Raw genomic sequence first — 13951 nt, 5'->3', positions numbered from 1 at the left:
ATGGGGGAGGGTGTAGTTCAGTGGCAGCATGCATGCTTAGCATGAGTTCAATTCCCATTACTTCCATTAAAATAAATAATAAATAGGGGGAAGATACAGCTCAGTGATAGAGTGTGTGCTTAGCATGCATGAGGTCCTGGATTTGATATCCAGGACCTCCATTAAAATAAACAAATAACCTCATTACCTCCCTCCCCCCAAAATTTAAATAAATAAATAAACCTAATTACCCTCCAAAACAAAACAATTAAAAAATAAAAACAAAGAGTGAATGAGAATTCTCATAGTAAGAACATTAAAAAAAAAAAAAAGAGCTAGGTAAGTAGATGAATAAGTTGGCAGTTTTCACCTCCCCTCAAAATAGAATAAGCAGTTGGTATTTTCACACTGGCTGTTGTAAGTTACACCAATAAAATAAAGATGCTAATATTTTGTGTTTGTTTTAAATATTGAAATTATATTTGCAGACCAAATTAACCCAGTGTGGAAAATACCTATCTTTTAGAAAGCAATACTCCCCAGCAGGGATTCTGGGAGGCTGCCTCTGGCCCACCTCTGTTACAGGGACTTCTGAATCAGGTCATTGGCTCTGATTCCACTGCTGAGCTAAACACCACTCCTTCTTTGTGTCAATTAGACGTCTCCACGTGGCTGTCCCATGGGCATCCGTCATGCCTAATGGAATCTATCCTCACTCCCCAGAACCTGCCCTTCCTTCTTGGTAAACAGTGCCTCCACCCATCCATCTGGTCCTTGCAGTCAGAAGCCAAAGCATTCTCTGACTGCCTCTTCTCCTCCCTCACTCTCATCCAGTAGGACAACTCCTCCTCTAGTCCACATCCTGACCCTCTGTGGTCCATCCCTTTTACCGCCCTTGTTCAGATCTTCATCACTTCTTACCTGGTTTGCTCTGATTTTTTCCCCCTTTTTTCAACTACCCACCATTGTGACCAATTAACGTTCTAAAAGATTGATCTGACTGTATCATAACTCTGCTTAAAATCCTTTAATGACTTCCTAACCATTGATTATAGAACAAAATCTAAAAACCCACAGAAAAGCATTCGGAAACACTCTTGGGATCTTAGTTGAGCCGACTTTTCCATTCTGGTCTCTCCCTAAATCACATTGCTTCATTTCCCACCCAAATGCACTGTATTCTTTTTTGCCTTCCAGAAAGGCCCTTCTTTTGAACCTGCTGTGGAAGCTCTCCTCTAAAGACAAAGCTTGTTGTCTTCACTCTGGGAAGCCTTTCTTATTTTAGGAAACTATGTTTTTATTTATTTTTACTTAGGCTTTATTTATTTATTTCTATTTACACCTCCCTCTATCATTCCATAAACACTTCTATAGTCTTAAATCCTCTGACTGCAAGCAATAGGATTTAATTCAACCTAATTTAATCAAAGAAGGGCCGGCACAGGCAGGCAGCCTCTGGGAAGGGTGGAGTGGGATGGCCCCTGGGGGTGACTCCATCCACAGATATGCACATTGTCAGGACCCTCCCTCTGCTCTGTTTCTCTCTGCATGTGAGTATCATTTTCTTCTACTGCAAATGGGCCTTCTCCCCAGGGCCAGGAGCAGGAACACTGGTGACTACAGGCTTACTTCCTTAAAGGCACAGAACCTGAGAGAAAAAAAGATCTTTTGTTTATCAGATTCAGTCCAGAAAAGTCTGGCCAAGCTTGGGTCACGTGCCAACCTGTTAGACCAATGATAGTGGCCCAGAGGGTAAGATGCTGTGATCAGCCCACATCATGCACTGTTGTTGGGGTATTTTCCATAAGGAGGCAGTACAAACATGGCTTCTGAGGAACTCAACCCCACTACAAGACACTTCTCCAGTCCAGACTATGACTTGTGAATACCTTTAGGACAGAAACTGAAACTAACTCATGTAACTCATCACGGATCCTGGCACATGATAAGTACTCAATAAATGTTTCTTAAATGAATGCCATGAGCCATATCTGAGGATCAACAAAGTCTGATCAAGAGTAGCTTTTAAGTAGAAATTTTACATAGAAATGAAGAGTGCAATACAATTTATGGGCCGCTAGCTCTTCCCTATTGTTAGAAAAAGCATAAAAATATGTACCCTTCTGTCAAAGGAAAATAGGAAACATGCAAACTGAGGTGAATCAAAGTGGGGAGAGAGAGGCAGTCCAAGAACACCAGGTGTTCACGTGAAGAAACTAAGGATTTGCACATTATGGGATAATTTCAGAAGGGAATTTTTTAGCTCCAGCATTTTACCTAGAGATTTCAACCTCAATAGTGAAGATTTTGCTGCTCTTTTGAGCCAAAATAGCTTTGATGTTTAAATAGAAACGGTCAATGATCTTGAATGCTAAATTATTCAAGGTTCAGTAATGAAATGTGACTGATTCTGTGCATGGCTTTTATGTTGCTACTTGAGTTCAAATCTAGGATTTACTAACAAACAACTGGGGGCTTCAGAGCTGACCTCACAGACTTCCCACCTTGGTATTGCTACCTAATTGAGGTCTCATAGATAATGGTCCCGGCATTGGAAGACAGGAAAGAAATGGGCTTTAGGAAATGTTAGAGGACTTTGTGACTTATGGGTAAAAGTAGTAGCCAAGTCATCTCTGGAGAAAAGCTCATTCAGTGGTTCCTTTGGCAAATATTTACGGGGTGTCTACTCAGGGCTGGACCGTGTGCTAAGGGGCTGAGGATACAGGGATGAATGGGACAGTCTCAACCCTCAGGATTACCTCAAGGACGTTTTGGAGACAGGCTAGAGAAGGGGTGAATTATGAAACTATGTGGCATCCATAGCACTGTGTATGCACGCACGGCTGCCAACCGAGTTGTACTGCATTAGGAAGTGTCTGTGCTCAATCTGAAAAATTGAAGAGATCTATCTTTGAAGGGTTTCTCAGATCCCTCTCTCAAAGGCCATACTGGCTACTCCATGCCAACCACTGTTCAAGACTAGAGATGTTGAGATGATGGAGAAGCTATCCCTGCCTTCCACTTAGGAAGACCAGTCAACATGTAGTCAGATCACTGCAGCAATATGGTAACCAATATGTTAGGGCTGGAAGACAGAATTTCATCTTTTGATTCATGGGTTACTGCCCACAATCAACAAGCTGGGCTTATTATTGCTCACAACCACAACCACCAGCCCTCCTACAGAAAAACTGGTTCACTTCCATATTTCATTAATATCTTAATTAAGCCTCATCTCCTCCCTGTGCTAACATTTTCCCACTTGTAAAGCAGTTAAAGCTATTTATTTCCAAAACACATTTGTTCCCTTTGGTGTGAGGAAAGCAGCATAAATGCTGTGGGTCTACTTTTTAAAAACCCTAACATGCTTATATTTTCCAGTGATTAAAGCAACAATGAGATTTACGTTGAGGGTGGGGAGAGAAGCACTCAATAAATGAATGTTTGGTATTTGTTACCTTCAGAAATCGTCTTCTCAATATGGGTTGTGTGTGTGTGTGTAATGTGTACACACATACATATTCCTAACTTGTAACCCAACCCTAAGAATAAAAATGCATTGCAGATAATAAGATTTTAAAAATGGAGTTTCATGAGATTGGTAAAAAAATCAGTCATTACGTGTGTGGTATATAGTGAAACCTCAGGAACTCTCCCAGTTACAATAAAAAGCAGCTGTTTAAGAAGCATTTGGCTATTGGTTTTCAACCTTTTTCTTTTCATTTGAATAACATTCAGAGATACTGGTCCCCTGAAAGATGCTATGAAACTAAAGTGAGGATTGGTGATGTTTTTCCCCTTGGGGACAGTAAGAGTAAGTTCAAGGGCTCCCTGATGTCCCCAGCACGCTGGCCGGGGAAGGCTGCTGGGCTCCCACTCAGTGTTCTGCCCACCTCATCCCTGCTGGCACCAGATGTCATCTCTCAGGAGATGCTCCAGGCCACCCTTCCTCCTGGAAGACGTGGAGGTCTCCCGGAGCCGAGGCTGGGGAAACTCTTGGCCGTCTCTCTAAGCAAACTTCACATGAGGAGCCAGACCATCAGCCACTGAGATCCAGGGAGCAGACAGAACAGAACTGGGGCAGCTCGCCCTTTTTCTTTTCCAAATCTGAAAAATCATCTCAGAAATCATGATAAAACATAATGTAGTTACCCTTTTCTTTGGAAATACTGTCTTAGAGTGATGGGAAAAAAAAAAAAAAAAAAAAAGAAGCCAGCAGCCTATTGAAATCATGTGGTTGGAGATTCTGTGACGATAGCCCAGCCTTCAGCTGCCTTTGGGAAGGTGAAGTTCTGTGGTGGCAACTATGTCATAAACACACGCAATGGAGAAAGTCCACATTGCCACACAGGGGTATGGATTTTATTATTGTCACTGAAACAGACTAACAGATTCTTACAAATATTCTTTTCCTTTGAGTGTTGCTGCTTAGTGCTAGCTTTGTATGTAAGCGTCAATTGTTTGGGTTTTTTTGAATATATATTTTTTGTTGTGGTATAGGCAGTTTATGCTGTGTCAGTTTCTGGTGTACAGCATAGTGCTTCAGTCATACGTATACATACAGGCGTCTGTTGTGCCTCGTTTCGCAGTAAGAGCAAAACCTTCTGGAAAGCAGGGTGTGGAGAAGTTCTAGATTTTTCTCCTCATCTTTAGGAAATTAGGCTCACTTTCCAGTCTACATCAGAGTCAGTTTCTTCTCATAGACTTTAAAGAATAGTTTCCCGTTAACCTTTTTAAGTTCCCTTGCCTTTTTAAGTTCCAAACGTTATATAGAAGGTAATATACATTTGGGAAAGTCTTTATCCACTTCAAAAATTGTAAACTATACTTGGTACCTATCAGTGAGTGTTACCATTCACGGCTGTTTCTAGGAAGGAACTGAGAAAAGTAACAATAAAGCCCCGTTATTAAGGATTCAAGAGAGACTAGGAGTAAATTGAAGGCGGGAGAAAGAAAGATAATCATAGCAAGAATGTAAGATAATGGCTTTCTTGGAGCAGAAAGCTTTCCTGACAAAAAGGAAACATAGTAGACCTCGGTGCCCCCCCACCACACACACATTCTGAAGGCTATCACAATAAGAAACACGACTTCCAGACGGGATATAATTAATTATGTGTCAGGATTTTAACAACTTTTGTACATGTCAGTGGATTTGAATGGTGAATTTTAGTGAAAATCAATCTATTTTGAACCAATAAACAAGGAGCGAGACCATGGGGAACATTTCTTTGCATAAAGGTGTAGGCATCCTTGTGGCCATCAAACAGGAAGGACAGAACCAAGAAGATTCAGGAATTTACCATGAGGCTCTTCTGTTTTTTATTGAATTAACAATCTGCATCCAGCCCTTACCAGACACTAACATTTAAATGTTCTGTTTACCTCTAGTGCTACCAGTGGTTGAAGGAAAGGATTGTCAGTGAAGAAGGGAGAAAACAGCAGAACAAGCTGAAAGACCTTTCCCCGATAGCGGAGCGTCTGGGATGCACGCTGCCTCAGCTCGCCGTGGGTAAGGCAATCACCGGGGAGGGGCAGCTCTGCTGGATGGCAGAAAATGAAATCGTTTTCCACTAACGATCCACATCTCCCTCATGACAGAATACCTATTGCAGGGGCACACTATCTCTGAAGCATAAACTCTTGGTTAATACTATCTAAAATGAGGTTCGGGTTCCCCTGAACGTTCCATTTGCTGAAACGCTTTTCTTACTTCCTTCTCCTATCCCTCATGACACAGTTTAAACAAGAACACGCCAGAGAAAAGGCATACATCCTCCCTGTGTTGAGAGTTTGCGCCCCTGAACTGGGTAGTGACATCCTTGGCTTCTGGTCCAATTTTCCATCCCTGTTGAAGCCAAGGCAGGGTTGGTGAGAGTCTGAGGAGCAGAGCAAGGCTACTGCCAGATGGAAAGCCTACCCTAGGGGAGCAGTGTCACCCTGAATCTTCCAAGGGCCAGAATAGTTAATGCAAGGGCCCGGTCACCAGTAACACTTGAAAACCACATGTGCCAGCACCGTCCTGTAGAAATATAATGTGCACACGTATTTAATTTTACATCTTCCAGTGGCCATGTTAAAGTAAAGAGGAAATAGGTGAAATTAATTTTAATAATGGATTTTATTTAACCCCATATAGCCAAAACATTATCATTTTAACAAGTAATAAGTATAGAAAATTATGGAGATATTTCACACTCTTTTTTCATACTAAGTCGTCAAAATCCAGGATGTATTTTATACCCACAGCACAGGTCAGTTCAGGCTAAACACGTCCCGTGTTCAATAGCACATCTGACTAGAGACTAAGTATGAAACGGAGAAGCACCAAGATTTTCAGTTCCCTTGCTGGGGGATATTTGCCAGGCTCTGTGATGAGCTCCTTCTGCTCACTGTCCTGTCTCCTCGATGGTCAGGACAATCCCAGGAGGTGGGTGCTAGGACAAGCCCTGTCTTACCGATGTTAATGGAGTTCTGCCAGCATTATCTCCACTTTACAAATGGAGAGACTGAAAAGAATTCAGGTAGTAGCCAGGAGAACAGAATAAAATGGGCACAGGTTCCAGAAAGGATTAAGAAACAGCAAGAATTGGGACAAATCAGACAGAGTGAGCCAGTGAGGTAAAAAGCTCAAGGTTAAGTTCTACACAAATAAAATAACATAGTAGAATATTTGTTAGATGCTTGACCCTTCTGAGGGTGGAAGGCCGGAAAATGGTAGTTGCAGTTAATAGTCATAGAAAGATGGAAATGGGAGATGGTTTTAGGGGGGAAATACCATTTACCGAAGTGTATGTATGACAGTTGCTTTAATCTTTTCTCCCAAAAAACAAAACAAAACAAAAATCAAAGATTGTGAAAAAAAAAAATCAAAGATTGTGTTTAATGTGATTAGTTAGCCTCCCTACAGCTTTAATGATTACAGTAAAAGGTATTAGCTGTTTGACCATCAGCAAGTTATTTAACCTGATACCAATTTTCTCATCTGTAAAATGGGTATAATAATATATATCTTACAACCTTGTTGAGTAAAAAGAAATTATGTATGTAGAGCAAATAGGTGCTCAGTAACTGTAAAGGTGATGATGGTGAAGATGATGTTTTTGTGAAAAATTAGACACCCTGGACTGAAACTCTGTCCACTCCTCGCTGTGGCATGTGGTCAAGAGTAACAGGCACAAAGAGAAACACTTATTCTTGAAACACAGCCATAAATACGGTTGTTAGGTGGTAACATGAAAACGAGTATTAAATTTAGCTCTGAAAGAGATAGAAGAACGTGGTCCTTCTAAAGAGGAAATCTTTACCACATTTAGACTTTCTCTGGACATTAGATGTACATGAAAGATCCTCTTTATAGAGTCTGAGTTTACAATGTTCTTTGTTTCTCCTTTTCCTCCCTCTGTGCCCCCAGATGTCTTTCTTGCCTGTCATTTTTCTTTTCTTTTCTTTGTAAACAAGTAGTTTTGTTTTTAACCACAGAACTCTCAACCCAAGAGGGAAATTATTTCCAGGCATATTACCCTTGATCTGCTAGAAGCGTCAGGGAGGAGGGGAGCTCCTCTGGCAGAAAACAAACTGCTTGAATGCAACTGTGGGCTGGTTCCCATGTCACATGCCTGCACAAGAGCAGCAGTCACACCTTGCTCCTAAGGGGGCACTCTGGATGTGCCTGTGGGTGACACTTGATTAGATGCTAATTATCTCCAATCATCTACTTTACCTCTGGCTGGCCAGCTCTGCCCAGTGGATTCTCCCATGCCCCGCAGCCCATGAGGGAATCAGCTGTTGCTGACGGCAGGTAGTTCTTGGGCAATAATTTTCCCACTGCCCTGCTTTGCCCTCAGAACTTCCACTAGTGCCAAAAAAGAGTTCTAAGTGCAAAGCAGGAAATAAGGCAGCCAAAAAGAAAAAAACAAAACAAACAAGAAAAAACCCACCACCACACCACTGCCTGGGAATCACTTGCCTTGTCGCCGACATGTAGCATTATTCTGCCCATATGGAAAGACTTAGTGATGGCCTTAAAAGGTCTGAGCATGGTAACAGCTTAGTATTGTTGACTTCAGGCCCTGGGCAAATGGGGGCAGAAGAGGCATTCAGGGATATCCACCAATCATTCGTGCCTACATTTATTCAACAAACATCTAATCAGCACCTACTGTGTGCAGGTGCTGGGCTGGGTGCTGAGCAACTGACTGCAAATAACACACATCTCACTGATACAGGAAAAATGGGGGGCACAAAAGGATGGCCATGTCCCAGGTCCCAGGCGAGTCCCTGGCATGCACCCCATCAAGTGAGGGTCCTTGGCTTTGTGCAAGAAAGATTTCAAGAGAGAGCCATGGTTGAGTAAAAGTAGATATATTCAGAGAGATGCAGACTCCATAGACAGAGTGCAGGCCATCTACTCAGAAGGGAGAGCAGCGGCCTCAGAGCATGGGGTCGGCTAGGAGAAATGAGATCAGCCACGAGGTGTGGGGTTGTTAGTATTTATGGGCTCAGTAACTTCATACGCTAAGTGGGAGGATTGCTCCAACTACTTTCAGGAAGGGGCTGGGATTCCCAGGAACTGGGCCATCACCCACTTTTTGACCTTTTATGGTCAACCTTGGAACTGTCCTGGCACCTGTGGGAGGGCCATTTAGCAGCTGTTGTATTTCAATGAGTGTACATTGAAGCTTAGGGTCTACTGGGAGTTGGCTCTTCCACCATCTTGGTGCTGACTTTTAATGGTTGTGCCCTGCCCCCTTCCCTCCTGTGTCATTATGAGTCAAGAACTTAACAGATAATTTTAATACAGTGTGGTAGTAAAATTCCTGAGAAGGGCACAGGAGGGTTTGGAAGTAAATGTAGGCGCTCCCAACCCAGCCTGGGACTCAAGGAAGAACTTGGGGAGAAGGCAGTGTCCAGGAGGAATCCCAAATGAAGAGCAGATATCAGTGAGGCAAAGGAAGGGAGGAGGCAAAAGAATATTCCAGACCAATGGGACAGCTTGAGCCGAGGGCTTGAGGAGAAGAAACCCAGTACGGCATCTGGCGGGGGGAGAGGATTTACACGTAGGGCTGCTGGAACACAAAGTACAAGGCAGGGAGCGAGGAAGCAGGAAGCTGGACAGGAGGGCCTCCTGGTAAGGTTCGTCAGGGTGCGAAGTGAGCGCTTCCTCTCACAGGACACGGATTCTGGCAGGCACACGTTGAAGAACCTTTGGTCAGGCAAATGGTTTGAACAGATTTGTATCTGGAGAAGCTACTGCTGGATGTGTGCAGGAGAGAGGGTGAGGGCCTGAATGAGGGCGGTGGGTGGTGGAACCAGAGCAGTGACTCTCCAGTGTGGTCCCCGCAGCCCCACACTGGAGTACGATTCCGCGACACAAGAAGTGACACGCTGACCCATGCCATGACACGGATGAACCTCACAAACACTACACTGAGCAAGTCAGACACAGAAGACATGCTATATGATTTCATTTAGATGAGATGTCCAGAAACAGTAAGTCCATAGGGGACTTAGATGAGTGGTTTCCAACGTAGATGAGTGGTTTCCTGGAGTTGGGGATAGAAATGGGGTTAACTGTGAGTGGGCATCAAGGATCTTATTGGGATGATGGAAATGTCCTAAAACTGGTTTTTAATTGGCATAGAGTCGGTTTACAATGTTGTGTTAGTTGCTGGGGTACAGCATGGTGGTTCAGTTACATACATATATATTTTTGTATTTTTTCATATTCTTTTTTGTTATAGGCCATTACAAGGTATTGAATACAGTTCCCTGTGCTGTACAGTAGGCCTTTGCTGTCTGTCTATTTTATATATAGTAGTGTGCATCTGCTCATCTTGAACTCACAATTTATCCCTCCCCACCCCTCTACCCACTCCGTGTTTATGTCTGTGAGTCTGTTTCTGTAAAACTGGTGGTGATGGTTGCACACTTGATAAACTTATGAAAAATTACTGAATTGTACACTTAAAATGGGTCAATCTGACCTCAATGAAGGTTTAAAAAAAAAAAAGCGCAGCAGCGGCAGCACCTGGGCGCTCATCAGAAAGGTGGATCCTCAGCCCCCCTCCCCTCCTGGGTCAGAAACTCTGGGTACGGCACCGAGGAATCGGTGTTGCACACACCCTCTGGGAGATGCCAGAGGTTCTGCAGGCTAAAATTTGAGAACCACTGAATTAGAGAAATATTTAGGAGGCACAATCACCTAGACCTGGCAATTAAGAGGGAACGTGGGGTCAGAAAAGGACAGTGTCTGAGGATGACTCCCCAGTCTCTGGATAGGAAGTCCAAGTTGCTGGTGATGCCAGCAAATGAGACTGGGGATGCAAGAGGGACAGGCATAGTAAGTAGCAAGAAGCCCGCAGTGCCTGAGGGCACTAGCAGGGCCATCCAGCAGACATGGACCCCTTGGGCCCAGGGAAACCTCTAGTTTCAGGCAGCCACAAACCGGGAAGTCTCCTCTAACCACAGGGAGGGTCCTGGGAATTTGGCATGGTAAGAAGGGCACTGGGATGTGCGGGGGGTGCAGGGAGTCCAAACTGGCCTCTTACAAGTCGAAGAAGGGCGGGAGAGGTGGGGTGGGCAGTGGCTACACAGGTATGAAGGCGGCTTATTTTAGAATGGGAGAAATTTGAGCATGTTTTGTTGGTAAAGAGGAAGAGGATGGTAAGAAATTAAAAATACGGGAGATTGAGAGAAAGAACGAGAGAGGAAGAATGGATGAATCCAGTCCAAGAAGAGGCAAAAGGAGTGGCTTGGCCTTGAGCAGACAGCACACCGTATCCTCTGAGACTGGAGGATGGGAATGCAGACTTGTGTCTGTCGGCAAGCAGGGCATGAAGGAACATTGTACAGGATGGACTTCATTTTCTACATAAAGGAGGAGGCCAAAGGATCTGCTGAGAGCGAGGGGCAGGGGCTGAATCGAGGGTTTAAGGGTAGAGGTTGCTTGAGAGGCGGAGAGGAGTGAGGGCTGGTGAGAGGGTGAGATGGTCCACACAGGATGAATCTCAGGTCAGGAAGAAATGGAAGGAGGGCCAGAGAGGGCTGACAGGTCAGTGGAAAAGAAGCCCCAGACACCCAGGGTCTACAAGGACTCTGTGTAACAGATGAGGGGAGAGTGAGCGCACGAGTGAGATGGAAAGACAGAGGGAGACAAGAATCCAGACGTCCACCAGTGAGCAGTTCCAGGTGTTCTCAGGAACAAGGATGTGTTCCTGGGTGGAGAGCTGGATTGTATGCCCCAGTTGTAGGGGCAGAGGAGCCCTAATCCCACAATTAAGTCTTCCACACAACAGGGGGTGTGGCTGAGGTTTTTCATCCCAGAGCACACCACCCATCCTCCCACAGTTTGTTAAGCGTTGGTTCCAACAACGGGAGCTACGGATAGGGTTTACAAGCTCATCAAAAATCAGAAGGGCTTTGACTTCCTGACCCAGTGCTCTCTCTTCCCAGCCTGGTGCCTGAGAAACGAGGGCGTGAGCTCTGTGCTCCTGGGATCATCCACCCCCGAACAACTCATCGAAAACCTCGGTGCCATTCAGGCAAGTACTGCAGCCCTTTCCAACCAATTCTAGGGAATTTCATGGTGCCTTTGAAGGTGTCCCCAGGCAGTGTCCCGTGTCTCCCCACCTCTGTCCTTCACTGTGTCACAGGTGTGTGGAAGCCCCTAATACAGGGAACAGGCTACCTGTTCCTAGATGGAGGTGGAGGGGAAATGTGGACAAAGGCACAAGAAGCAACAGAACTTTTACAGCCCATCGATCCAGGGAAGAGGGGGTCTTCCTTTTCTCCCCCTTAATGGGGGCACTGAGGATTGAGCCCAGGACCTCGCGCACACCAAGCACGGGTCTTAACACTGAGCTAGACCCTCCCTCAAGGAGGGTCTTCTTATTAACAGGAGAGCTCTCTGGGCCATTCCTCAGGATTGTTTCTGTGGGACAGTGCATTCTAAGGCCCAAGCAAAGTTACACCTGATGACCGGGTTCCCAGCCTCACTGAAGAAGCCTGCTTAACCACCTGCTTGAAATGTGGTAGCCTTAGGACCATCTTCATGCACCCTTTATTCATTTGTTTCTCCCACGAATATTTATTGTCAGTCTAGAGTGTACCAAGCCCCTCCTTTCTGCTCTCCTCACATCCTGAATCCCCAGCACAACACTCATGACAGTGCAGTATAGTTGCCTATCTCCACTGCTGGACTGGAACTCCCTGAGGTCAGAGACCTGTGTCTTCCTTGCTTTTCCACTGATTTTCCAGTTCTTTCCATACTCTATGGGCCCTTAGTCAATGCTCAAGAAATATCTGTTGAATGAATGTTTGCCACGTTTAAGGGAAATAGGCTCAAAATTCTACTTTGAACTACCATAGTAGGACTCTATCTCCCTGACAGCAATTTCACGGGCACCCCCCCGACCCCGTGGGGATGGCCAGTCATGGGTGGAGCCTGCAGCTGTCCTCGGAGAAGTAGGAGAGAGATGTTCCTGGGAGTTCTGAGGAGGACAGGGTCCAGTCCCCCAAAGGCCACACCTCAGTCTTGAGCCCACCCTGCTCTCAGCTCAGCGAGGGGCTCCAGGAGTGAGCCCACCCAAGACTCTAGACTCTCACCAAAGCTATCACCTGCCCCCAACAGGTGAGGTTGTGTGTTTCCCTCTTGCTCATTGGGTACAGAACTGTCTCACAGCTTCTTCCCCGTCCACCGCACTTACCTGTTACCTCTCCAACAAGGGGACAGATGGAGGTGGGGACAGACTTGATTCAACTTAAAATGTTTAAAAGTCCTTTTGAAGAATGGCCTGGGATATGTTGGGAGAGAAATGGTGCAGACTTCCTTCCCCACCACCTCCTCTCTCAGGGCTGTGCAGAAGGGAGATCATCTCTGCCTCTCTGCTTCTGAGAACCCCTCCCAGCCCACAATCCTCCTGGATTGCAGGGTTCCCCGTCCCTGCCTGGAGAATGCTCCCTCTTATGAAAGCCGCCCGCCTTCTCTTATTGTCACTTATTCTCTGGGAATAGACAAAGGTTACACAATAATGTGTGGGAAATAGGGGAACACTCTATACACAAAAAACTGAAATTCGATCCAGTGATCTCAATTCCACTAATATGGACTGAGTACTTACTCTGTATCTAGCACCACGCCAGGCAGACAGTTCTGAGATAAACACAGGCCCCTGCCCTCAAAAGTTCATGGGGTGGGGGTAGGGGGGAGGGCACGGTATAGCTTAGTGGTAGAGTGCATGTTTTGCATGCAGGAGGTCCTGGGTTCAAGCCCCAGTACTCCATTGAAAAAAAAAAAAAAAAAAAAAAAAAGCTCACAGCTGCCTGAGAAAAAATGAATTAAGAAATCTATCCCCTAGTTCATTTGGCAGATCTCTGAGAGCCTGTTCTGTACCTGGCACTGGGGACACCACAGGAAACCAGAAAGATATTACACAAACTTCAAGGAACTTATAGTCCAGTGGGAGAGGCATAGAGTAAACAAACATATAAAATAATTTCAAATGAGAAGGGATATTAAGTAAATAAAGATGGCGAACATAGTAGAGACTAACTGGACATGAGTGAGCCTACTTTAGACATGTCCTTGCCAAAGGCTCCTCCGGGATATGTGTATTCTGAAGAGAAGTGGAGGACACAGCACGTGAGACACCCTGGAAAGAGCATTCCAGACACAGGGAAGAGCAGTGCAAAGGCCCTGAGATGGGGAGGCATTTGACTTTTTCTAGGAGCCGCCAGCCTAAGGCTAGTGTGGCCAATGTGCAGTGAGCATAAGGGACAGCAGGTGCACCGCAGTGGACACAGGCAGGGGACGGGTCACACAGGACACTAGAGGAATCAGAGTTCTGCTCTACATGGAGCAAATCCTTTGGAGGGTTTAAGGGGGAGGGATGTGCTGTCATCTGAATTTTTAGATTGCTAAGCTGTCCCCCCACCTCCCCTGGAATCCTAATCCCCAGAAGTAACAGTGGTC

At 45.2% G+C, this 13951-nt stretch overlaps 1 protein-coding gene across 3 annotated transcripts in view; it reads left to right on the top strand.

Annotated features, from left to right (window-relative positions):
- KCNAB1 (potassium voltage-gated channel subfamily A regulatory beta subunit 1) overlaps positions 1-13951 on the top strand; it is a 344031-nt gene that overhangs the window by 326625 nt on the left and 3455 nt on the right. For all 3 annotated transcript variants that reach the window (XM_045514502.2, XM_010952021.3, XM_010952022.3), the window contains exons 12-13: positions 5371-5491; positions 11434-11522. In XM_045514502.2, the coding sequence (XP_045370458.1) occupies positions 5371-5491; positions 11434-11522 (210 nt within the window). The remainder of the gene's footprint in view (positions 1-5370; positions 5492-11433; positions 11523-13951) is intronic.

Source organism: Camelus bactrianus, chromosome 1 (assembly GCF_048773025.1).
Source record: "Camelus bactrianus isolate YW-2024 breed Bactrian camel chromosome 1, ASM4877302v1, whole genome shotgun sequence".
In the NCBI taxonomy this organism is placed as follows: Eukaryota; Metazoa; Chordata; class Mammalia; order Artiodactyla; family Camelidae; genus Camelus; species Camelus bactrianus.
This window is presented reverse-complemented; position numbering and strand designations above follow the sequence as displayed.